Source organism: Ursus americanus, chromosome 14, assembly GCF_024610735.1.
Source record: "Ursus americanus isolate L20-20 chromosome 14, mUrsAme1.1.p, whole genome shotgun sequence".
Lineage (NCBI taxonomy): Eukaryota > Metazoa > Chordata > Mammalia > Carnivora > Ursidae > Ursus > Ursus americanus.
This window is the reverse complement of record NC_142140.1, coordinates 31,719,811-31,745,854: the sequence shown is the minus strand read 5'-3', so window position 1 is coordinate 31,745,854 and position 26,044 is coordinate 31,719,811. Positions and strand designations below refer to the sequence as shown.

The 26,044-nt window shown below is 43.1% G+C and overlaps 1 protein-coding gene across 8 annotated transcripts in view; it reads left to right on the top strand.

Annotated features, from left to right (window-relative positions):
* The window catches only part of PXK (PX domain containing serine/threonine kinase like), an 81,453-nt gene that overhangs the window by 24,240 nt on the left and 31,169 nt on the right, over positions 1-26,044 (top strand). For all 8 annotated transcript variants that reach the window (XM_087866910.1, XM_087866909.1, XM_045807465.2 and 5 more), the window contains 5 exons: positions 7,410-7,460; positions 9,350-9,397; positions 18,148-18,334; positions 24,663-24,740; positions 25,288-25,361. In XM_087866910.1, the coding sequence (XP_087723036.1) occupies positions 7,410-7,460; positions 9,350-9,397; positions 18,148-18,334; positions 24,663-24,740; positions 25,288-25,361 (438 nt within the window). The remainder of the gene's footprint in view (positions 1-7,409; positions 7,461-9,349; positions 9,398-18,147; positions 18,335-24,662; positions 24,741-25,287; positions 25,362-26,044) is intronic.

Below are 26,044 nucleotides of genomic sequence, written 5' to 3'. Positions count from 1 at the left end.
CGAAAGGAGCAAGCAGTCAACAAATTCCCAGTCAACAAATTCCCACCGAGTATTTTCTGCACTTCTACCATGGGCCTGACCTTGTGCTGGGTGCTGTTTGCAAAACAAAGAAATACGTGATTCCAGCCTTTGAAGAACTTAGTTGGAGAGAGTCCCTCCTTTCCCCAGACATAGGTAGACATAGGACAGAAATAGCAGTAACATGATTAAACAGCTGACCTTGCCAGGTGTTGACTCGGTAGACCAGAGAAAGAGGGGAGTCAATAACGGATGTTTAGAATACACGGAATCTGACTGAGTAGAGGAGGGGTTGAGGAGAAGGAACGAGTTAGGACACTTTGGTTGGGTGATAGCAGAACATGGAAGCTAGGCTAAGGAGTTGGGTTTTATTCTGTGGCCAGTGGGAGCCCTGGAAGGTTCCTGAGCAGGGAAGTAGAATGACGTTGGATGTCCAGCAAGTTCACGCATGCTCAGCGTTCTCTGTGGGCCTTCCTATGAAGGGAAAGTACCAGGAGGAAGTCGATTTGGGAATGAACCCAAGAGAGTGGTGTGGCTAGTAGGTGCTGGAGACCGGGCCTCCTACACCAGAGCTTTCACTTTCTAGTCAAGGCATGTGCCCTTTCAGAGGCTCATTGTCCCCAGCTGCAAAATGAAGGTAATGGTTCCCATCGGCAGGTGGTATGAATGGTACCTGGGGAAGCCACCACGACATGGCCCAGTGTGGGGGACCCCACAGGGCTCAGGTTAGGTACATACTGTACCCTTGAAGAGGCAAGGAGGGATGAGAGTGGGAATAGAGGAGACTGTGAGGTTTGGTGGGTGCTTGGCTCATTTGTTTCCTTCCTCTCTTGAAAGGGTTTTTATTTTTATAGTGTAAAGCTGCTTCCTTTTTAAGAGGTTTTAGAACCATGGTTCTCACCCCTGGCTGCACATTAGAATCGCCTGGGGAACTTTTAGGACCTACTAATGCCTGTGTTTCAGCCAGACAAGTTAAATCAGAATCTCTGGAAGGGACAGTCAAACCATTAGTATCCTTTTTTTTTTTTTTTTTTTTTTAAGTTCTGTGATTACAGAATGCAGCAGGGTTGAGACCCTCTGCTTTGGAGATGGTGATGTGGGAACACGGACAGGTAAAATATCTCCAAACAGTTGCCCTCATCTCTCTGTACTTTGAGTCTCTGAGAAAATCTGTTATCTGTGCTGAAAGGGAAGGAAGAAGAATTAATGTGGGTTAATCTGGTTTGAAGGTTTGCTGAAGTTTTGGTTTTAGCTCATTTAACACATTTTTTTTTTCCAAAGTGATCTGGGTTTGTAACCTCATTAAGGTAATTTGGGGACAGACAGATTCAAAATAAGTTTTCCTCTTCAGTTTTTCCTAAAATTTCATCAAACCAAGGCATCTTTGAATACCAGCTATTGTGCAGGGAAATCGTAAATACCTTTCTGAAAACTCAGGAAACAAAAAGCCAGTGAGGATGCTTACTTGGAAAACAGCCTGTGTTGGAAGCATTAACAGTTGTGGAAATGACAGCCCCCCCCCCCCCCCAGATTGGAGTCGATGGGTCAACGTCACTAGAAATGAACCACCTGAGTTCCACCACCTAGTAAGGACTCATCTTTCAGGGCTGCAGAAGGACCTCAGGGCACCCCAGGTCACCAAGGGCTGCCAGCCGTGCCTGGCAGGTGGCAAAGCTTTGGGAATCAGGTACTTGGGTCGCTCTCTCATTCAGCTGCTTCCTAGTTGCGCGACCTTGGACAGCTCACTCAACTTAGCTGAGCTGAAATCTCCCCTCCGGGCAGCTGTGAGAATTGAAAGAGCAGTGTTGAGTAAAGGGCTTAGCAAAGTTCCTGGCACAGGATCAGTGCTCACTTTGTCCTCTCTCTCTTCTCTAACGTCACTTAAGTCAGAAATTCCGTGGTCCTGGTGCCTTTCCGGTTTGAAGAACTTCTGCACCAGACCACACTGACTAGCCAAAATGCTAGGGTTTGACAGGGTGGCCACCCTGCCCCACCAAGATACAGGGTGTGGTGTGGTGAGGAGGAGCAAGAAGAAGGCCCTTTGGGGAAGTGGCAGCAGATGGCGGGATTTGGGGACAGGCGTAGATCTGTGTGACTCAGGGCTGCACTACAGAGCTCTGAGCTCTCCCTTTGTTGCCCGATGGGCCTTGGTGGTTTATTGTCTCTTTGATACACACTGCAGTTTCCATTCCACATCAGAGACGGTGGTAAAGATGGGAATGATTCGCTGGAGGATTCTGGGCTGCTGACTGCAGCTCGGCAGGAGGAGGCCTGACTTCGAATGTTGGGTTTCTACTAGGCCCCAGGGCACTCTCCTCTCTGCTTTAATAAGAGCTACAGCCTGGTTGCCAGCAGTGAACAGCTGTGCTGTTTAGTTTACAAACTGGAGATCTGAGGTGAAAGTATTTCCTTTTGGTCAAGGGGATGGTGGTATCAAGCAAACTAAAAAGATTCAAATGTTTTATAGTTAGGGACCAACTTGTCTTTTCCAACTGGAATAAAAATATTTCTGAGCAGGGGCGCCTGGCTGGCTCAGTCGGTAGAGCATCTCTTGATCTTGGGGTTGTGAGTTCGAGCCCCACATTGGGGGTAGAGTTTACTTTAAAAAATTTTTTTTTCGAGCAAAGTCACCTTATATTCCCCAGTGTCTTTCGGTATCTGTTACCACATGGCAGATGGGACTTGGGGACCAGTGAAGCCTTAATGGGTCCCAATGTGTTTTTGCACAATGGGTGGTACTTTGAGGCCGCCAGTAACTAAGCAAAGTCTAGGTGGACACAAGTGTGTTACAAATGGTGTTGTTTGTGAGGTACCAGTAGGCTACGGCCAAGGGCAGATGGGCAGATGATGACAGAGGTAACCCCCAGCACCACCCTGTAACCCAGGCCTCCAAGGATTGGGATGACTGGTTTATCTATGCACCTGAACCTGGGTTTCTCAACCTTATGACTAATGACATTGGGTGCCAGGTAGTCCTTTGTTGGGGGGGTGGGAGCTGTGCTGTGCATTGTAGGTGTTTAGCAGCACCTGACCTCTATCTACTGGATGCCAGTAGCACTCCCCCATCCCCTGTGACAACCAGCAAGGGCTCCAGACAATGACCTAAATGTCATTTGGGTCAGAATCACCCTCTTTGGAAATCACTGGCCTAAATTTAAAGAATGTCTTGGCACAGACATTCATGAGGATGTCTTGGCTATCACAGTCTGACATCATGACCCAGGCATTATCTTGTGGTTACTGCTTCCCTCTGCCAATGCTTTTCCCAGTCATTACTGTGTGCCATTTTATAGACAAGGTTTTTTTTTAAGACAATATAATAATCATAATCCCAATAATAGCCAACTTTATAGGGTATCAATGAAGAGGCTTCAGGAATACCTTAGCGAGACTGTTAGCCTGATAGTGCTGGGATCCTGGAGTACAGATAACTCTGAAGGCACATGGAAGAATAGAACACATAATTGTTCCTGTCAGTTGGGGGGAGGGGAGAGAAATAAAGGGCAAAGAGTATATGTAAAGGAGTATAATGGAGTATGTTTGCCAGTTGACCGAATAGTATAGACATAACCTATTCTGGCACAAATGCATGTTCAGGAAGTTCTGAATTTTATTAAGGAAACTCTACCCTCAATGTGGGTCACAAACTCATGACCCTGAGATCAAGGGTCACATGTTTATAGACAAGTTTTTTTAAAAAAATATGAATTGTGTGTCTACAGGAGGAAGGAATGGAGTCAGACTGTACCTTTCTTGTTCAGACTTACACCCCAGCGTGAATGAAGTACAGGGATTGGAACGTTATGGGTGCTTTAGTGGATGTTTGCAACTGACAGCAACATCGTTGTAAAGCACAGGTCTGAACTCTAAAATCAACGTGTGTAAAGCAAGATAGTGGTGTTTACTCAGTACCTACCAAGTGCCCAACACTGAACTGGAGTTTTTAATATTAATATTACTCCTCTGAGAAATCACAGTGAAATAATAGATGCTAGAAGTGATTTTTGAGAATTAACATTTCCCCCCAATTTTAGAGGTCAGAAGAGCTCGTCGATGTGTAGTTGCTTGGAAGTACTCAATTATATGTGCTAATTTCAGCTTGACCCTAAGAATGTAAAAGCCCAGAAAATTTGCCACTAAGACAACCTTGGAAAAAAGGAAATTTCCAACCTAAGGGATTGATCCCCCAAATTTAAGAAGGTCAGAAGTTTTCAGCATTTTATCTGTATGTATTCAGAAATAATTGCATTAACATATTGCTTAAGAGATTTGCCACACTACGCACATCAGTCTTTTTTTTTTTTTGTAAGATTTTATTTATTTATTTGACAGAGAGAGAGACAGCCAGCGAGAGAGGGAACACAAGCAGGGGGAGTGGGAGAGGAAGAAGCAGGCTCCCAGCAGAGGAGCCCGATGTGGGGCTCGATCCCAGAACGCCGGGATCACGCCCTGAGCCAAAGGCAGCCGCTTAAGCACTGAGCCACCGAGGCGCCCCCGCAAATCAGTCTTAAAATATTTATTTTATAACCTCACATGAGCCCAGCTAAGCATAGTGCCAGGTACACAGCTGATTCACTCATAATTGAGTGGATATTGTTGAATTACCATCCTTAACATATTCCTGAAGAGGCGAAATTCCTGCTATGAGAACTTTATCAACCTTTCTTAAATAAACAGAATGTAAATGAATGATAGCACAGTAAGATCTGTTTTAAAATCCAGTCACCAGGTTAACAATGCTCATTTGGCTTTGTTTTCTAAATCACCTATTTATTTATTTATTTATTTATTTATTTATTTAACTTTTTTTTTTTTTAAAGATTTTATTTATTTATTTGACAGAGAGAGAGACAGCCAGCGAGAGAAGGAACACAAGCAGGGGGAGTGGGAGAGGAAGAAGCAGGCTCCCAGCGGAGGAGCCTGATGTGGGACTCGATCCCAGGACTCCGGGATCACGCCCTGGGCTGAAGGCAGACGCCCAACGACTGAGCCACCCAGGCTCCCTAAATCACCTATTTAAATGAGAATTCAGTAGAAAGGATTTGTTGAATACTGTGTTGATAAGCATTTGTTGAGGAGTGACTGTTGGTAATGCCTAAATCATACCATCCAGAGATATTAAAACAGTTCTGAGCATTTGAGGAAAGAATGTCAGCATTCTTTATGATTTCATCTATACCTTCATCATGACTCCCTGTGTATATAGACAGAAGGCTGGACTAGGTCTGTGTTTCCTGCTTACTTGTTAGTAAGAATTACCTGGGGAAGCTGTTGACACGTCTAATTCCTAGGGTTCTATCCTAGAGATTCTAATTCAGCATGTCTGGTGCAAAGCCTGAGAATGTGTATTTTTAACGCCCTCTCCTCTCCCTCCTCCTTAGGAGCAGAGAGATGTTAATGATCAGGCGGGTGGGGGGGGGTCATTGGATTTCGTTTCTCTGGAAAATGCCATCATTGCCTCTCTATTCTACCTTTTCACTTATTTTCTTAACCATGGCCTTCTCTAGCTGATGATGCATATAGAATGCAAACTGACTACTGAAAATGGACTTTCATCTTCTGATTGCTAACACTGCTTGTTTTGAATGCCTAAGTTTAAACTTTTTATTTTAGGTAATTATAGATTTACATGCAGTTTTAAGAAAGAATGCAGAGAGATCCCATATGTCCATTACCCAGTCTGTTTCAGTGGTGCTGTCTTGTAAAACTGTAGTACGGTATCACAACCAGTACATTGACATTGATACAGTCAAGATACAGAACATCCCCATCAATCCAAGCATCCCGCATGTCATGGTCTGTTTAGGCTGCTGTGGACGGCTTATGCACTGCAGAAATTTATTTTTCACAGTTCCAGATGCTGAAAGTCTGAGATCGGGGTGGCAGCATGGTTGCCTTCTGGGGACGGTCCTCTTCCTGGTTCATACCTGGTACCTTCTCAAAGTGTCCTTATGGTGGAAGAGGCAAGGCAACCTTCTAGAACCTCCTTTATTTGGCACTAATCCCATTCATGAGAGTTTCACTCCCATGACCTTCCCACAGGTCCTACCTCCTAATACCATTGTCTTTGGGGGTTAGTATTCAGCATGAATTTTGGAGGGGGCACATTCAAAGCACAGCACCTCACTCTGCCTTTCTATAGCCACACCTGCTTCTCTTCCCCCCACACCATATTACTCCAGACTTAACTCTTACAACCACTAATTTGTTCTCCATATCTATCATTTTGTCATTTCATGAATGTTATATAAATGGAGTCATATAGTTTGTACTCTTTTGGGATTGGCTTTTTCACTCAGCATAACTGGAGATTCATCCAAGTTGTTGTGTGAACTAGTAGTTTATTCCTTTTTGTTTTGTTTTTAAAGATTTTATTTATTTATTTATTTCACAGAGCAAGAGAGCACAAGCCGGGGAACAGTAGAGGGAGAGGGAGAAGGGCTCCCCGCTGAGCAGGGAGCCTGAAGCTAGATCCCAGGCCCCTGGGATCATGACTCGAGCTGAAGGCAGATGCTCAACCATCTGAGCCACCCAGGCACCCCTCCTTTTTACTTCTGAGTGCTGTTCCATGATATGGATGTAGCAAAGGTTAACTGTTTACCTGTTAGTGGATATCTGGCTTGTTTCTAATATTTGGACTGTTACTAATAAAGCTTCTACAAACATTCGAAGAACATTCATGTACAAGTTTTGTGTGAACATAAATGCTCATTTCTCTGGGGTAATGCCCAGGAGTACAATTGCTGGGTTGTATGATAGTTGCATGTTTAATCTTTTAAGAAACTGCTAAGCTGTATTCCAGAGTGACTGTACCATTTTACATCCCCACTGGCAGTATATGTGTGATCCAGTTTCTCTGTATTCTAGCCCTCATTTGGTAGTATTTTTTGTTTGTTTGTTTTAGTCATTGTGGTAGGTGTATAGTAATATCTTGTGGTCTTCATATGCGTTTGCTTGATGACGGGTAAGGTTGAACATCTTTTCATGTGCTTATTGCCATCTATTTATCCTCTTGAAAGGAATATGTATTCTGTTGTTGGATGGAGTGTTCAAAATGCTTATTAAATCTGTTGGTTGATGTATTGTTGAGTTCTTCTGTGTCCTTCCTGGTTCTCTAATTGTTCTATCAGTTGCTGAGAGAGGGGTGTGGAAGTCTCCAGCTGTAACCATGGGTTTGCCCATTTCTTCTTTCAGTTCCATCAGTTTTTGCCTCCCATATTTTACAGCTCTGGTGTTTGGTATATGCATATTTAGGATTGCTTTGTCTTGCTGGTAGATTACGGTTTTATCTTGATGTAATATCCTTCTCTGTCTCTAGTACTTTTCGTTGAAGTCTAATTTATGTGATATTTTCACTTAGTTTTTGATTCTCTTTCCCCCCTCTTTTTTAGGAATATATCATTCGGGTGCAAAGAGGAATTTCTGTAGAAAACAGCTGGCAGGTAAGCATTTTTTTTGTCGCTATAGAAATGTCTAAGGGTTTAAATAAAATTCTGACTCGGGGACATCCAAAAATGTAGAAAAACCAAAATATGCATAAATATGAATCCTGTTTCTTTTAGATATAAACCTTAGGCTTTAAGATATTTATTTCCAAGGCTTTTCTGTTCCCATTTGTTTGGTTTAATTTGGGTATGATGTTGCCACAGAGAGTATCTAGGAATTTGTTCTCTAGTTTAACCCAGAGTAGGATACTTAGGCAGTAGGCAGATTACTTGTTTTGTTCTTAGTAATTCGTACCTCCTCCCCTGCAGCCATGGCGTAGATGGGGACAGTCAAGTCCATTGGGTGGAAAGGCTAGGCGGGACCCTGGATATTGTACAGCTCGGAACCTGTGCATTTCATGGACTCCCCAGTCCACTCACAGGCAAATGCTAGTGCCAGCCCCCCCCCAACCCCCCAGCTGTAGGTGAGGGTCACCTTACGGCCCTAGGGTCTGTGCTCCTCAGTGGTGGCCTCAGAGAGAAAAAACTTACTTCCATCCAGAGGTGCTTCCTATGTCAGTTGGCTTGCAGAGGGTGGCCATGTCTTTCTTGCCTTCGTAATTATAATTACCCTCCCCGTCTGCACTACAAAACATTCCTACCTTGTCCTTCAGGCTTGAATCCTACCTCTCACCTTAAGCAGTCTTGGACCACAGTGGCCCACACTAGGTCTTTTCTTTGCCTGGAATTTCAAACTGCTTTTTGTGTGAACAGTTACACTATTGAACATCTATTGAGCATTTGCGGTCAGGCACTGGTTCAGGCATATTAATTCATTTAACCCTTTAAAAACAGTTCTGCATGATTGGAGCTCCCCATTTTACATTGAAGGGGTAAGTAACTAGGCCACGGTCACACAAATCAGTGATGAGAGCAGGCTTGGAATCTGTATGTTCTCTGTGATTAACCACTGTGCTACCTTTTGCTCCTTTGCACTTAGGAAGGATGGCCTTACGTTTAACTCTTTGATGTATAATTGACAAGCAGGGCAGCAGCATTGTCCTGCCAGAGGAATCAGTCCTTGGTGTAGTTTTCCAGATACAATGTATTAGAATCCCCAGGATACTTAACAAAAATGTGGACTCTTGGGCCCCACAGTGGACCTACTGTAGGAGATTCTCTGAGGGCAGAGTCCTAGAAGATTGGGAGGTAATTCTGCTCACTAACTTTTGAGAGTCATCAATAAGGTTGAAGTCAAACCGTTCAAAAGCAAAATAATTTCCTTGCCCAGAGCCTGAAGAACTAGTGGAATTTGACTCTGGCCTAATCAGTGGCATCAGCATAACTAAGACAGAGTGTATAGACAATGTAAAGTAGACTGTCTGCCAAGAGGGGAAGCACGGGGAAAGCCGGAGAGGTGTGGCCTCTCTGCCTGCAGGTACAGTCCTGTCTCTAGAACAGTAGGCTTTCCACTGGGGAACATTTTCATCAGGGCAAGGATGAAAGGGCCTCAGAGCTGTCCAGTTCCTTTTACTTTGATTTCATGTTCAGTAAAACTTTTTTTTTTCCCCTGGGTAAATCATTAATTAATCTTTCCAGGTGCCTGGTTAATGAGAAAGATATTTAAAGGGCCGTTCACCCTAAAAACAAATACATCATCATTCTCTATTACCTATTGGCTTCTTGTGTGTTTGACTGGTGTTAATCAGTTTCCCATGGCCCAGCCAGCTCTGGGCACTGCTAGGTCTGTTTTCTGGGCCTGTCCAGTTAAGCAAGTTAAGCACCAGCTATAAGCCCTACTACCCTTAGTTCAAGTGCCTCAGCCCTAGAATGCCAATAAATATTAAATAAGGAAATGAAAAGAGATGGTCTTTGGCGAATGAAAACACCACCGTCTTGTCTTACAGATCGTGAGGAGATACAGTGACTTTGATTTACTGAACAACAGCTTGCAGGTAAATATTCGGAAACACTAATGACACACGGTCATTGCCTGGGGTGTCCTAGATGCTGGTTTGAAACAGCAATATCAGGAACAAAAAATTAGCAGATTTTCCTGGTGGAAGAGATAGACTTATAAACAGCTGATACGTGGCTCTAAAAATAAACTTTTGGGAACAAACATGTCATTTATAATAGTCACCTTGCAAGTGAGTACCTTTGTGCGAGACTGCCTCCTTCGCACAGTCATGGGGTGCTGTGTATCATCTCCTTTGCACAGATGACGAATGACTAGCTGGGTTGCTGGAGCCGTTCACTTAGAGCTCAGACTCTCACCACTGAGCTAGGCTGCAGATCAATACTCAGAAGTAACTAGAGACATCATTTTTCAGTGTAACTTTTTTCTCTTAAATACCTATTTCTAAATCCCTTTGATTTAAATGTTCCTAACTTGGTGGCCATAACGGAAAGAGGGGTGAGCTGCAGCATCTTTTTCTGGAAATAGTTGTGCTGGTCACAATGGAAGCGTCCTAGAGGGGCTTTAGCACCATGGGAAGTACTGGCAATAGCTCCCACGTCTCCATTCAGCAGATTGGTCTTCAAGTGCCATGGGTACTGCAGACCGCTGGGCTTGGGTCACATCTCAGGTTTGATTGGTAACGTAAAACCTGAGCCAGAGCGCTTGGCTTGTGACCAGTTCAGCCAGGAGGTGAAGCACTGCTCCCTCTTCATTGGTGAGCTGGCCATCACTTATTACCTATTCCGAGTGACCTCTGGTCCTGTCCACAAAGGTCAGGAGGACTGCTGGCTGAGAGCGAGCAACATGCTTCCTTTCTTTTAGAAGGCCATGGTTATTGATCAGGCTTTGGAAAACAGCATATGTAGAGTCCAAACTATAACATTATGTACAACCCTGCTGAAAACATGAATGCCTAACTTGCCCTCTGATAGAATTGGCTTGAGTGTCTGCAGACCTTTATGTAATTGACAGATGGTCGTGCATTTGACAAATGTTGGCTTTGTAAATTTTAATGGTAGTATGACCAATTTAAATCTCCAGATAAAATATTGGCAGAGATCAAATTCTTCTCATTGATGGGTTTAATTGGTTTCATTTATGGATTTTTATGGCATATTCTTTCCACTTAGACAAAAGCTTTGTCTGTGATGACATTGTGGATAAGGCACCAATGTGTAGTTCATTCCAGCAGTGGATTTTCTCCACAAGTCTCTCCAGACGTTTCCAGGCAGCATTTCCACAATGGCGTGAGCATTTGGGAGTTAACATTGAGCCTACTGTGTGTTTTCACGTTGATGCACAAGTGAATCTTTGCCCAGCTATCTCTGTACAGTGTCTTTCAGCCAGGACTGAGTAAGACTCATGGGAGGAAGGTTTCTGAAATTGAAATTGTCTAGGCCCAGCCCTCAAGAATGGGTGGGGGAGGGGAGGAGCTGAGGGTTTTAGCTCCTATTTGTTCTTGGTTAGGGGATGTAAGGTTGAATCTCTATTCAATTATGGCCTTTTTAATATAATAGAATTTTATTTTTGCTTCAGTGTAATTTTCCCTTTTAAAACAGGCACTTTCAGTGTGCATTTTATTTCAAATGCAAATATCCACGTGTATTGATGTTGGCTTATGCTAGGCAGGATATGGCCAGACATCATTTCAGTGGGAGGTTTTTCTAGATCCAAGTAAACAAACAGAAGAAAGTACATACAGCTTTTTGGCAAGAAAATAATTTCAAAACAACCTCCGTAAAACAGACCAAAAAGACTCTAAAAACCACAGAATAAAACTGTGACCATGCTTTTCAGTGTCTGATTACCCTTTCTGATGGGTAAATGAATTCCCACTGAAGAAAGAGAAATATAATACACATATGCAGAGTTGTCTGACTCCAATAGGAAAGATGCCAAAGTGAAAAAAAAAAAAAGCAGGATGTAAAATTATACATGCAATGTAATATAATTACATGAACTGTTTAGAAAAAAGGATTGGAGGGAAATATGCCAAACTTTTAACAATGGTGATCCCCAGGTGGCAGGATTATGGGTTTTATGTTTTTTTTTTTCTGGCTCTTTATACTGTTTTGTACTTTCCAAGTTCTCTATAAACAAACAGATAAAAGCTATGTAAGCAAAGAAATAGAAAAAGAAAGGTACATTTTCATAACTTTCTATAATGAGCATATTTTGTGGTAAAGAAGAATCACTACCTTATTTTAAAGATTTTTATTTATTTATTTTTTGGGGGGTGCATGTGAGGAGGATGATGTGCAGAGAGAGGGGGATAAGCAGACTCCCTGCTGAGTGGGGAGCCCGCCAGGCAGGGCTTGATCCCACGACCCTGAGATCATGACCTGAGCCGAAACCAAGAGTCAGTGCCCAACCGACTGAGCCACCCAGGCGAGCCACCCAGGCATCCCGAATCACTACCGTGTTTTAAAGGCAACATCAAATCAGTAACCATCTAGGGAGATCACATACAACAAAGCAAAAGAAAGGAGCAGGAGCTGAAATGATAGGGACTGAGCTGGGAATGCTCAGGTTGGGAAGGAGCCCAGACTCTGCCCCTTACACCAGAGAGACCTTGGGCCATTTATTTTCCCTCCCCATCCTCACTTTCCTTCTGAAACAAGGGGTTGAACCAGATGACTTCTCAGGTCTCTTGTAGCACAGATGCTTTGTGATTTGAGTTTTATTGCCCTCCATTGACACAGGAGAGACTCTGCTGTACACTGGGGGGATATTGGGACAAATTAAGGGTCTGTTGAGAGCTCAGAACTCCCTAGAATACTCACTGGAATAAGGTTGAAGGCAATTGGTAGACCACTGAGATCTGATCATGAAAATGAAAGATTAACAGATTCAGAGTTTGAAGGTTCCTCCTCCAGACAGAGCTAGTTTTCTTGAAACTGCAATATAGTTTGTCATGTCATTTAGAGGCCTCTACTAGCGGGTCAGATTATGGGCTCTAGACCTCACTTTGGTGATTATTCCCCTTCGCCTTATCACTCTACAGGTGTTATGGATGGGTGTTTGGGGACTTCTCCACTGGCTTTCTTGTTCTCTTTCCTGTATATAAGGAACTCAGGAAGGGAATTCATAGGGCATATTAAAGGGGAAAGCTCTCGAAAATGGGATGGTGAGGTGTCATGGCTTGAAGCATCAATGTAGAGGTGTCTAGGGAGTTATTGCATAGAGACTTGATGGCTCTCTGTGCTAATATTCTCTTTCCCTCCCTCCTAATGAGTCATTGGACTTCTAAATTTTATATTCTATAATTGGCAAACATTTTAGAAATTCTGGGAGAAAGCTAAAAGAGGAAGTAAGTGTCGCTCGAATGCTAATCTTTTTTGAAAGGCAAGATTTTAAAATAACACACATATTACATACTAGTAATACTTGTAGAAGTATTTATTGTGAGATCTTAAGGCAGAGCAGGAAACAACCTCCCGTCTGTCTAGCTGACTGGCATAGCAGAGATGCTATAATTGCAGCTGTTGGCAAAGAACACTTTGTTTCACCTGATGATTTGGAAGAGCTGATGGGATGTCTGGGCAGATCAATACATTTTCCTAAAGTGAAATGAAGCTTGAACAAATAGGTTGGTGGAAGCTTGGAGGCCACAAAGTTCAAAACAAATACCTTATCAATCTCATTTTCATATCCTCACCATGAATGAAAAATAGCCCTTTTGGGGTTTTGGGGGTTTGAATCCGATGATGTAGATGTGACTTTACATTCTGAGTCATGTGGGATTCATCTGGGTCTGCTGTCAGACAGGTAGTGCAGGCAAATGTGCTGACGTTGGTACAGGGTAATTCTATATATATGTGTATATATATACACACATATACATATATATATACACACACATATACATATACACACACACACACACATATATATGTATTTTTTATTATGATATGTTAGTCACTATACAGTACACGTTTAGTTTTTGATGTAGTGTTCCATGATTCATTGTTTGCGTATGACACCCAATGCTCCATGCAATACGTGCCCTCCTTCATGTGTATTTTTTTTTAAGATTTATTTATTTTAGAGAGAGCATAGGGGGAGGGACAGAGGGACAGGGAAAGAAAATCTCAAGCAGACTCTGCACTGAGCACAGTCTGATGTGGAGCTCAGTCACAGGACTGAGAGCACGACCTGAGCCAATACAAAGAATTGGACACTTTTTTAAAGATTTTATTCATTTATTTGAGAGAGAGAGAGCACAAGGGGAGGGGAAGAGACAGAGTCAGAGGAAGAGGACAAGCAGACTGTCTGCTGAGGAAGGAGCCCAATTCAGAGCTTGATCCCAGGACCCTGAGATCATGACCTGAGCCAAAGTCAGACACTTAACTGACTGAGCCACCCAGGCGCCCCCCAAGAGTTGGACACTTAACCGACTGTGTTGATTCATGGTAATTTTTAAGGATCCTTGCTGTGTACATGATCAGTTTGATAAGCATGAATTGTTCTTTAATTGAAAAAATTAGTAAATGAGAAATGTAAACATTTCATAGCATAGAAAATTTATTTATTTATTTATTTATTAAAGATTTTATTCATCTATTTGTCAGAGAGAGAGAGAGCACAAGCAGAGGGAGAGGCAGGCAGAGGGAGAAGCAGGTTCTCTGCTGAACAGGGAGCCCCATGCAGGACTTGATCCTGCTCCCAGAGTTAGCTGTTCTCAAGGAGGTAGTATGAGTCCTTTTAGACATTTTTTGTTGCATATATAACCACAGCCATGGGCTTAAACACACACACACACACACACACACACACACACACACATACACACACACACAAATGAGATTATATTCTGCAACTTAGTAAAATAATTTTTATCTTTTAGGGTTTTTTTTTTTTTTTAAAGATTTTATTTAGTGGCACGGGGTGGCTCAGTTGGTTAAACATCTGCCTCAGGCTCAGGTCATGATCCCAGGGTCCTGGGATGGAGCCCTTTGTCAGGCTCCCTGCTCAGCAGGGGTCTGCTTCTCCCTCTCCCTCCCTCTGTGCTCTCTCTCTTTCTCAAATAAATAAATAAATCTTAAAAAAATAAAATAATTTATTTGAGAGAGCGAGCATGCGCATGGTGGGCAGGGGGGTGGGGATGGGGAGAGGGAGCCTGATGTGGGGATCGATCCCAGGACTCTGGGATCATGACCCGAGCCCAAGGCAGACACTTAATGGATTAAGCCACCCAGATGCCCCAATAAAAGGATTTTTAAAAGAAATATCAGTTGTGTTTTTAGTAGTACCTTTGATTACTCTAATACTCAGGGCTCTGGAATAATAATAATAATAGTAATAAAGTGATTCCACTGGATGTGTACTAGCTGAGTGATGTGCTTTCTTCTGAAGTATGCTTTTTGTTTAATTAATAAGGAAACTGCTATTAGGAAAGGCCTAATTGTATGAATGAGGAAAATGACCTGAAATTTATGTGTCTTATCTGGCAGTGTATTATGCCATGATAGAAAATTCATTCTAAGTATGCTCGGACACATTTTCAAAATTATGCTGGAGAAATAGGCAATTTAGGATTGTCAGCCAACCTTTTCATCATGTCCAATGTTGAGTTCAAGGTCTTCACTGTTGTTTGAAAAATACAGAGTGGAACAGGCTAAGTTCGGTTTGCCCACATGGGTGGTTCAGATTACATCCTTTCCTGAATTAAAGATGCCCTTCTCTTAAGATGATCCCTTCAATCAGTATGCATGTCACTTGCCTGTTCTAATCTAAGCATTTTAAGTGTAGAGTACAACTGCTCTTTGAAAGTGATTTTGCTCATTAAATTAAGATGCCATTCTGATGCTTTTTTTAAAAAAATATTTTATTTATTTATTTGAGAGAGAGAGCGTGCGCAAGCATGCACAAGCAAGGGGAGTAGAAGGCAGAGGCAGAAGCAGGTTCCCCGATGAGCAAGGAGCCCAATGTGGGACTTGACCCCAGGACCCTGGGATCATGACCTGAACTGAAGGCAGCTTAACCCACTGAGGCCACCCAGGCATCCCTGATGCTTTTGTTTTTCAAGTTTAAAAAATAGACTCACAAAGTTTTAAGTGATCTGGAAAGTGACAAGCTGAGCCACCTGCATTTACTTTTCCTTCCTCCTGAAGCCACTCTACAACAGCAGTAAGTTGATCTTTACACACACACACACACACACACACACACACACACACCCTGAAGGACAAGTAGAATAGGAAAAGATAAAAATCACAACAAAACATTTGAAGCTGCAAATCCAGTGGATGAGAGCTAACCAATTAAGGAGATATAGGAGGGCAGAATTCTGAGCTGGGCGGGGAGGGGGGATGGATAACCCCATTGGGTCCTGTTTTACAGTACAGAACCTCCAAAAGGTTTAGCGCAAAGTGCTGCTTCCAGTGTGGGGCAAGGTCAAGCTGAAATCAGGAGTTGAGAGTACGTTTAAGAAGCAGTCAGATCCCCAGACCTTCCCCCATCTAGCAACTTATGCCTGCCCTTCTGGAAGTTTATTCTCTGGAGAGGGGAGACCAGTCTTTGGACTGGGGAATGCAGGAATTACATAATACGTGTGAGCACTGGCTCTCACCCCCACCTTTGCCCCCTTCTGCAAACCTTCTTCCTTTCAGCTCCTGGAATATTGGTAGTCAGACCTATACCCTTCAGGCAGGGGATTGGAAGATTGGGGGGGAGGGGGATCTGCCCAGTTTAAGAGGAAAGAGCTAAAGATGCTGAGATTACAGGTTTTCCCAATGAAATAGCTGAGTCAAGTCCTGTGCTAAAATAAAACCCACAGCAGATAGGCCCCGGCCACTCACCGAGCACTTCTAAGTCGGCTTTTGTTGTCCCAGCATCGCCAGATTTCTAAGGAACACTTTTTTTTTTTTAAAAAGATTTGTTTATTTATTTATTTGAGAGAGAGACAAGGGGACAGAGGGAAAGGGAGAGGGACAGGTAGACTCCCTGCTGAGCAGGGAGTCTGACCCAGGGCTCCATCCCAGGACCCTGAGATCATGACCTGAACCGAAGGCAGACATTTAACTGACTGAGCCACTGAGGCACCGCCCCCTAAGGAATACTTCTAACATAAAAGATAACAATGAAAATAAATAGGAAAAAAAAAAAAACCCTCCAGGAAGCAGAATATATGCAGTAAGAGGAACATTTCAGGCTCTTCAGAAAGATTATCTTTTATGATCTCAGAGAGATAAGAAATTGCATTACATTCAAGATGCTACTAAAGAAAAGAAAGTACTCAGAAATTAAAAAAAGATAATAGTAGAAATGAAAATTCTTTAGAAGAGCTGAATGATAAAGGAATTATCCCAGAAAAATTTTTCAGTAGGGAAAAATATTGTTTAACAAAGGTGGAAAATAAGAGAGAAAAGGTGAGAATAGAAGACCACCAGTCTAGAAGGCCCAGCACTGGAATAAGTCCCAGGAAAAGCAAGCAAAGGGCACAGAGGGGAAGAAATAATGATCTAATACCAGAAAATACCAAAGAACGCAAGGATGTTCATTTCCAGATAGAAAGGGCTGGATACTAAGCACAGAGGGTGAAAATAGACCTGCAGAGAGGCACATGAAATTCACAAACTGGGGTCAAGGAGAGAAGACCCTAGAAGCTTCCAGGGAGGAAAACACACACACACACACACACACACACACACACACACACACACACACACACACACACACACCAAAAACAGAAGCAAGAATCTACTGCTTACAGCAGCACCAGAAGCTAGAAGACAATAAAGTAGTTCTTAAAAATTCTGAAAGAACAAATATTTCGAACTTAGAATTCCACATCAAGATTCCCTATCACTGTAGTGTGCGGGTAGCATAAAGACATTTACACATGCAACTTTTCACAAAATTGACCTCCCTGGCTCCCTTTTTAGGAAGCTGACGGAGGGTATGCCCACCAAAAATCAGGGATTCTTCTACAAAAAAGGAAGGTATGGATAGAGAAATGGGGTTCGTCAGAAGAAGGGCAAAAGCATCCCTAGTGTGATGTCCCAGGATGCCAGCCCAGCAGGTGTGGGGACCACCAGTCCTGCTTGGAGCAGGCACTCCTCAAGAAGACGAAACTGATGCATCTTTGTATCTGAATGTGTTGAGAATATGCTTAGATGGGGAGTTTGGAGTTGAATAGAAACCTAAAACAAACAAAAAAGACCAGTTGATAAAAAGGAATTGTAAGCATGGCTTTCTGGCTCAGTGGTGCATATCACCTAACGTAAATAGGAATTTTGCACTAAAAAAAATTATAACTATATTGGAGGGATTACGAATAAGTTGCGTGTGGGGTGAGATCAGGATTGTGAAAGAGAATTTAATCCATAATGGGAAATTAATAGATTAATACCTAACAATGAAAATCAATTCATAATGAACCCTGTGCCAAAAAGATCAGCTAAGAGAATTGGATGTGGCTGTCTCTGGGGAGTGGATAATGGCTGGGTCACCTGTTGGCAGAGGTGGTTGGGGAGGGGCGTGTCACGGGGCTGCTTAGAGTAAAAAGACTGTCTCGAAATGATGTTCATGTAAGTTTGATAGAAAAAGTTTTTAAAAAAAAATTAAGTTTTAAAGTTGCTGTACTTAATACAGTATTTTATCAATTCTGAGTTGCAGTTTTTCACATTTCTATCATAGCACTGAAATTAGGCCACATCTGAATGAAATGTGGTGCCTCAGGATTCTGATAACTGCTTCTTATGTGGGGATGACAGGAGTATAACACTTCTCTTTTCATTAAAGATTGCAGGCCTCAGTCTACCTCTTCCTCCCAAAAAATTGATTGGTAACATGGATCGTGAATTCATAGCTGAGAGGCAGAAAGGTCTTCAGAACTATCTCAACGTTATCACCACAAATCATATCTTGTCTAATTGTGAGCTGGTTAAGAAGTTTTTAGACCCAAACAACTACTCTGCAAACTACACTGGTAAGCAAGGGGATCTCTGAGCGACGGTCGCGTGACTCCAGAGGCACTGTTCTTTGCTGGAGATAACACATGGGAGGAATTATTTCCAAACGGGGTCATGTGTACATTTGTTATAGGCCATTATTTGCTTATTAATGTTTTACCCGGTTGTAATTTACTGTAAGAGTACAAGAAGAAAATAATTACTTCTAAAATGTTTGTGGTGTTTGCACAGAAGAATATGAAAGAGAAGTTATGGGGTCTTAGAGTCTTGTCTTTATTGTCTCCCCTGACAGAACAGAAAGTAAATAATCCACAATAATCTGTACCATAATCTCAATCTGATGTTTATCTGGATCTGTTTTTGTATTTACAACACAGAGTATGTCTGGTTTTTCTGGGAATTACTTTATACCGCATGGTTCAGAAGGGTCCTTTCTGTGTCTTCCCAGTTGCTCCCAGAGACGCACTCAAGGCAAAGCCTAAGGACGAGCTAGTTGTCTTCTAGACCTTCCCTGGATCAGTCAGGGGACTGAGGTGGAAAGGGTGCCAGTTATACACAAAGCTGGCGTTGATAACCTGAGCCTGTTGTCAGCAGAATGAGTGATTAAATATTCAGTATTCCTTGGTGTGGCCTTGAAGAGACCACTGGAAACCGTCATAGAACTGAGCCAGTGACGAGAGTCCGACTGATTTGTTGAAGCTGAGCCAGGCTTAGAGTCCTAGTGGAACTCCGGGTATTTTTCATAAGCTGATTTCCTTGCTAAGAGAATAGATTGTGTACACGTTCTATTTCAGGTCCTCACAATACCGCTTTTGAAGTAATTAAAGGGAGGCGCTTTTATTCCTGTTTCAGAGAGAGGGAAATAGGGGACTGCTTGTCAGGTACCAAATTTTTCTGCATAATAGACTCACCCAGGGAGCTTAAAAAAATCTTGGTGCCCAGGTACTCATGCCAATTAAATGAAAATATCTATGGCTTGGGGGAGCTCCTACTTTGTAAAGCTCCGCAAGAGGTTCCAGTATGCAGCTGGAGTTTGAAAACCGTAGCCCTTGGACCTTGCTCCTCACGTCACAGTGTGGTCGTCTAACCCAGAGCATTGGCATCACTGGGAGCTTATCAAAAATGCTGAATTCAGGCCCCATCCCAAACCTACAGTTCAGGATCTGAGTTTACAAAGTCCCCAGGGGAATTGCATATGCATTCAAGTCTGAGAAGCCTTGCTATAGAGTGTACCTCCTATCTTCTAATGGAAGTACCTGCAAAGGTGAGAAAAATGCCTTTCTAGAATGCAACCAGGTGAAGGAAAGTTTAGTTCAAACTCACATTGACTCTAAGCGACGAAATCAAGCATTGAGTTATTACAAGGCTTTCATTCTTCCCGCAGTTGTTTTTTGATTCATCTGGGAGAAAAGACATCACAGGCCTGGGACTTCCAGGACAGTTTAACTTCCTCCAGAGTAGCATCTCTCAGGGCTTTCAGTTACCATGCCTCACCTCGATTGTTCTCACATTGTCAGATGGTGAGCCGTCTGGATTGACTGTTGTCAAATCAGCCCTAACATAGCTGTGCTCATTGGTTTGTCTACTTACTTCCCGACAGTGTCTGCAAATGTATTCCCGAGGGCAAGGCTCAAGGTGCAGTGCTCGCAGGGTGATGCCGTCCGTTCTGTTCCATAGACCTTCAGTGTCTGCTATGCCTATGCTGTGTGCTGGGTGCAGGCCTTGGGGGGAGGGGTGCTGGTGCAAGGGGAGCTTGTACCAGGAGTACATTGAGTTACGTGGGGTCAGAGCTAGAAGAGATTTTGGAGCAGGCATGTCATAACTAACTCATTTACAGGTGAGAGATAGCCTGAGAGGAAAGGCCTTACTAGGGTTGCACATTCATCAGCTTGTACCAGGGTACGATGTCTGAGTGTTTTCCAGTTAAAATGCTGCTTTGCCCCTGGAAGATTACCTGATCCCTATATTTCCTTCTGTACCCCCTCCATGCTGCTATTGTACTTGACCTTTCCTCCTCCACCTCCTCCACCTCTCCCCCCACCCCCACTCCCCCGCTTGGCAGACAGGAGTCCAAAGCAAATGTGGGCAGAGATCTAAGAAGGCTGCCAGAGACTCCCACCGGACCCGAATGTTCAAGAAGCTGTGCTGTTTAGAGGACACAGTCCTGTAACGAAACAATAAGGGATGGATGCTGATTTATTGCCCCCTTTGAATGAAACGTCAGAACTTGTCTTGCTTCTAGGCTGACTCACTAGCCGCCTCAGGGAAGGGAAGCCCAGGCATCCTCCTCTGCACCAGCTTGACCGAGCCAATCCCCGGAAAACCAGGCAGACTTGTCTGGCTTCCCGAAACTCAAACCATGGCCTCTGGTTCCCGAGGGCACGGCACTCTGCCTACCGCCAACGTGTGGCTCTTCTCTAAGCAGGGTCACTCCCCCCTTTCATATGGATAAGGTCTCCACCTCTTACCTGTTTCCAGATGGTCTGCAATCACCACCCCGCTCTGCTTCAGCAGGATTTGAGTTCAGCTGCTCCCGTGGCCCAAGTCTCCGAGGCCGCTTTTCCTGCCTCTTGCTCTGAGGTTGAAGATGCCAGGTTGGAGGGGGACTGTGATGCCAGCCTAGTCCGCAGGGGTGGGGAACTAGGAACTTCAGGCTATCAGCAGCTGCCTCCTCCCCAGCTCTCCAGCCTGGGATTTCTGATCTTTCCTCCCCTCCCCTCCCCTCCCCTCCCCTCCCCTCCCCTCCCCTCCCCTCGTGTTCTCCAGATGACCAAAGAAACAGAGGTCCTTGGTGCTCTGTGGGGGAGTTGTGAGGTGTCCATTTGTATTACCAAGTCTAATTGAGGGCCAGCTTTTGTTACAGGGAGAACAGGTATCTTCCAGTCATGATGGGCTTATATTGGAAAACACACGCACACATCCCCCACCCCACGCACACTTCACCTTATTTGTCTTATTAACAAGGTGCTCTGTCATTTAAAAGCCTCGGTGCACTGTAGCTGTCTTCCCACTTCAAACCTCACACCCCGTCAGAATAAGGGGATTTTTAATGTCCATTGCAGAAGTCACTTGGACCAGAAGTATGGAGGCTTGGATCCTGGTCCCCAGCTTTGTCGTCAGCAGCATTTCCCCTCTGTGAGCCTCAGGTCCTGACCTATGGACCAAGAGGAGAGGGAGGGGGGTAGGCAGGCATTGTACAGGCCCTCTTGTAGTCCTGAAACCCCGGAACCCTATGAGTAGGTCAGGTAGTAGTGGGCTAAAGGATAGAAGGACGGAGGGAGGGTTGCGGGTGGGGGTTTATATTTGGAACCAGCTGGGTGCGTTGGAGCCATTTTTTAGGCCCAAGTCCACGGTGCAGGCCTCTGTGGCGCCACCTGCTGTAGTGGATCGGGGATCTGGAGCCCGCTTGCAGGGCTGGAGTCTGTTCTCTGCAATGATCGTGGGCCTGGAGGCTGCACACAGTGGGGGCAGCTGGTACATTCTGAGCTGAGAAGTCAGAGCTCTGCGGGAAGCACAGGGTGGGCCTAAAGGCCTTGCTCTGCATTTCCTGTCTGGGGCTTGTTTCTCAGCATTTCCTGAACATGCAGTTTTTCCCCATGTGTCCGTCAGTATTAAAGAAATGGAAGGGCAGATGCCTTTCTTCGCATGGATTTCATGTTCTAATGGGAGCGAGTGTCCACATGCATCGAACATGTATTGAACCCCTAGTTCTTGCTTCATCAAGTATTTATTGAGCGCATACTCTGTCAGGTGCTACAAATACAGCATTAAGGAAAGCATAGTCCCCTACCCCCACCCCAGGGCACTTCTGCAGGGGGATTGACAGGTGAAGGCTCTGGCAGAGTAGACATGGCCCAGCACCTTGAGGGTGGGAGTAGGGGTGCAGATGATCCAGTTTTGAAGGTGGAGGAAGGCTTCCAGAAGAATTGATGCCTACATGGAGATTTAAGGATAAGTAGAAGTTAGCCAGGCCAAAAGGCAAGGGCCAGTGCTGCAGGAGAGAAAAAAATATTTCCATGTGGCAGTGGGCTTTTACTCAGATTAAGACGTAGCCTTCACAGCCAGAGTTCACAGTCTAGTGGAAGAGAGTAGCCCTAACACAGGACCAACCTTGGGTGAATCCCGTAGGAGAAGGACACACGTAGCTCTGGGAATGTACAGAGGATGGAGGCTGGGGGAGACCTGGCTCAGGAGTGGCCGGCTTTGGGCTGAGCCTTGAGGGATAGGTGGACAGGAATGGAAAATGCGGAGGGGTGGGGTTGGTCCTGTCTTCAGGGGTCAAGGCAGGTAAATCTAGGCACCACACTACCTGTGTGGAGGCGTAAAGACAGAAAGTCAAGTTAAAGCCAGAGCTGAGTTAACACTTAGGTTTAGAAGCTTGGCCTTGATTTTGTAAGGAGATGAGTTGCTGGTAAATGCTTCTAAGCAGAGGAGCAGATGCTTAGGATTGAAGTGTGTTTCCTGAACCTGGGGGTGGGGGGGCGGATTCGTATTGGAAGTTTGGTAGTCATGTGATTTACTGGACAATAAATCATAGTTCAGGGGAAAGAAAATGTCCTTTCTACAATTTCCTGATTCCCTAAGGTTTAAAAAAAAAAAAAAAAGCTATTTCCCAGTCCTCAATTTATCAGCAACAAATCCCGCATGTTCCAGTTGTTGACAGCTATTTCCCCCATTCCTAGAACAATGTATGGTACGTAGTAGCATACGATAAATGTTGACTAATGATTTTGTGGGGAATTATGAGTCACTGTTAGTTACGAACCGACTGTCCTTTACACTCTCTTAGAATGACATTGTACTGTATTTAGAAAATTATTTTTCATGCTCCTTCCCAAAGTTGATATGATCTTCACTGAAAATAATGCCTTTTTAGTTTGTTTATGTTCGTTTTTACGATTGTTTCTGTTCAAGTTGTTTTGGAAATGCTTAAAAACATTTTATATCAACGTTGTATCAACATTAACTCAACAGAGTTCCCAGCATTAATTATGAAAATTTTATATGCTTCTGCCACACTGATCCCTCCAAATGATTTGTCACTTTGGGGTAGTTAGAACAAATGTAAATGAAGTCAGTTTTGTATCTGGTCATCTCATGTTTTCTTCTGTGTGGACAGCATCAACAATTTACATTTCGAGTCAGTAAACCAATAGTTAGTAGATTGTTTTCTTCCCTGAATGTCTTAACTCATGATGTACTGTAAAATATATCAGAATCACATTGTTTGCCAAGCACCAGGCATGGTAATTCCAGACAAGGTCATTCTGACATATGGAGAGCATTTCTGCCGAATCTCATTCCTCACCAGTTGGCCTGGAATGCCACTGATGCTGGGCGGAGGTGAAATTCCACAGTGAATCTGCAGTATTGCTGTTTGCTCTCAGGGATCTGAGAGCTTCCCTTTCTCATTGTGTTGAAGGAAAAGAGCAAATTACGGATGTTTCTTTTTGCAGGAAATGTAAAAGCACAGTTATTCTGATAATTTCTTAATACAGTGAACTTTAAAGAACTTCCTCTTCTCATTGTCTTCTTAAAAAGGGGAAACGTTCTTATGATAAACGAACACAAAAAGGGGGATGGATTTTTTTCAGTAAACAGGGGTATGGTAACATCCCACAATAGAACTGTATTGTTGCTGTACGTAGATGTTTTTCTAAAACACTGGCTTTTATTTCCAATATGTATTTAAGGCTAATCGCTTCTTTGTTGGTGAAAGCTATAATTCCATGAGGAATGAAGACAGGATAAATATCACTTAGAGCAACATAAATACTGTTCTGAGCTGACCTCAGAACACATTTTGAGTTTTGTGCTTGGGTTGTGGCCTGGTGCATATATCTGGCTTATGCCTCCTAGTTTACGTATTTTAAATCTTTCAGTTTAAAAAATATATATTTGTATATTTTTCACATCATTAGTAATTACTCTTCTTAATAAACTTTTTACTTCAGAATAATTTTAGACTTACAGAAAAACAGCAGTGCTAGTACAGAGAGTTTCCATATACCACCCCTCAACGAGTTCCCCTCATATTAACATCTTACATAACCATGGCACATTTATCAAAACTAAGAAATCACCACTGGTGCATTACTGTTAACTACAGATGTTCATCAGATTTCACTTGTTTTTCCACTACTGTCCTTTTTCTGTTCTAGGATCCGATCTAGAATACTACATTGCACACTTACTCTCTGGCTTTTTTTTTTTTTTTTTTTTTTGTAATTAAGCTTTTTGAGAAGGTCATAGACTTATAAAGATTTCATTTGCAAGAATAACATCTTAACCATGTGGTACTTTCCTGATCGGTTGGACTGATGAGTTTCTAAAATGTCGTTGCAGAGATCGCCTTACAGCAAGTCTCCATGTTCTTCCGATCAGAACCAAAGTGGGAGGTGGTAGAACCATTGAAAGACATAGGTGAGAAACTGACGCATGCCTGGTCTGTCCAAACAGACCACAGAACTGGACTCTCTGTCACGCTTTCCTATCTGTAGCCCAAGAAAGCTCTTCAGTGCAGGTGATTTCTTCTTCTTTTTGCCTTCCTACTGCTTGAAGACGCAGTCCGTAACTTGTATACTTAATGAATCTCGGGTAAAGTGCCCCCTGGAGAGTCAGGGGGTAGTAATGTGTACTTTCGGAACCATCCATCATTATTCTTCGTCTCTCTTTCTCACTACACCTCAACTGAAGTGCCCGTTTTCCTGTTCCCGTGAATAGTTTCTTTGTTTGCAGTTGTTGTGTTTTTTATGGGTTTTTTTCGTTTTGGGGTTTTGTTCTGTTTTGTTTTGTTTTTCTTAAGTGCAGTCTTTCCCATGTCAATATTATCAGGTTCTGTTTTTACTGGTGCCTGTATTGCTATGGATAAGATTGCCAGTCTTAATTTTTTTAATCACTTAGTTGATGAAACTTCTATCTATTGGTGTAAAAATGATTTGCTGTGACTACATCTCTGCTTTTATGGCAGGTTGGAGGATAAGGAAGAAATATTTTTTGATGAAGATTAAAAATCAGCCAAAGGAACGGCTAGTGTTAAGCTGGGTAAGCTGGTTTTTTGCTTCAGTCTCCTTTCATGGACTTGAGATGGGTTTATGAAAGCAGATATTGAAAAAAGATAATTAAGAAATTGTATGTGCTTCTGAGTGATGTTGTAAAGGCCTCTTCAGCCCCACATCAAAGGAGAGTCATTTTGAGTCACTTCGCTTATTCATTTGGTTATATCCATATGATTGTATTTGATCAACTAGTAAACATCTGGAAAGAAACAGGAACAGTTTAACATAGTTCTGGAACCTCTTTAGGATTGGCAGTTTTGCAGTTTGTTTTAAAGAAGAAATACTTGGGCATTACTTTATGTTACCTCTCATTTCAGGCCTTCTAGTGGTTTGGCTAATGGAATTTGATAAAAGCATAGTTTTTGGCTTTTTTAAAATCTTTTTTTTTGTTTTTGTTTTTTTAATTCTAGGTAGTTAACATACAGTGCAATAATGGTTTCTGGAGTAGCATTCACTGATTCATCACTTACACGCAACACCCGGTGCTCATGATAACAAGTGCCCTCCTTAATACCCATGACCCAAGAGTGTCGTTAAGTCCTGGTATTTATACGTTTGCATTCTGCCTCTCCAGAAAAGCCTTGAGGCAGCAAGACTTTGTGTGGCTCTCATCTTTGGTTTACAGTCATATATTTGGACAAATGATAAAAAAGGAAAGGTTTACAAGGA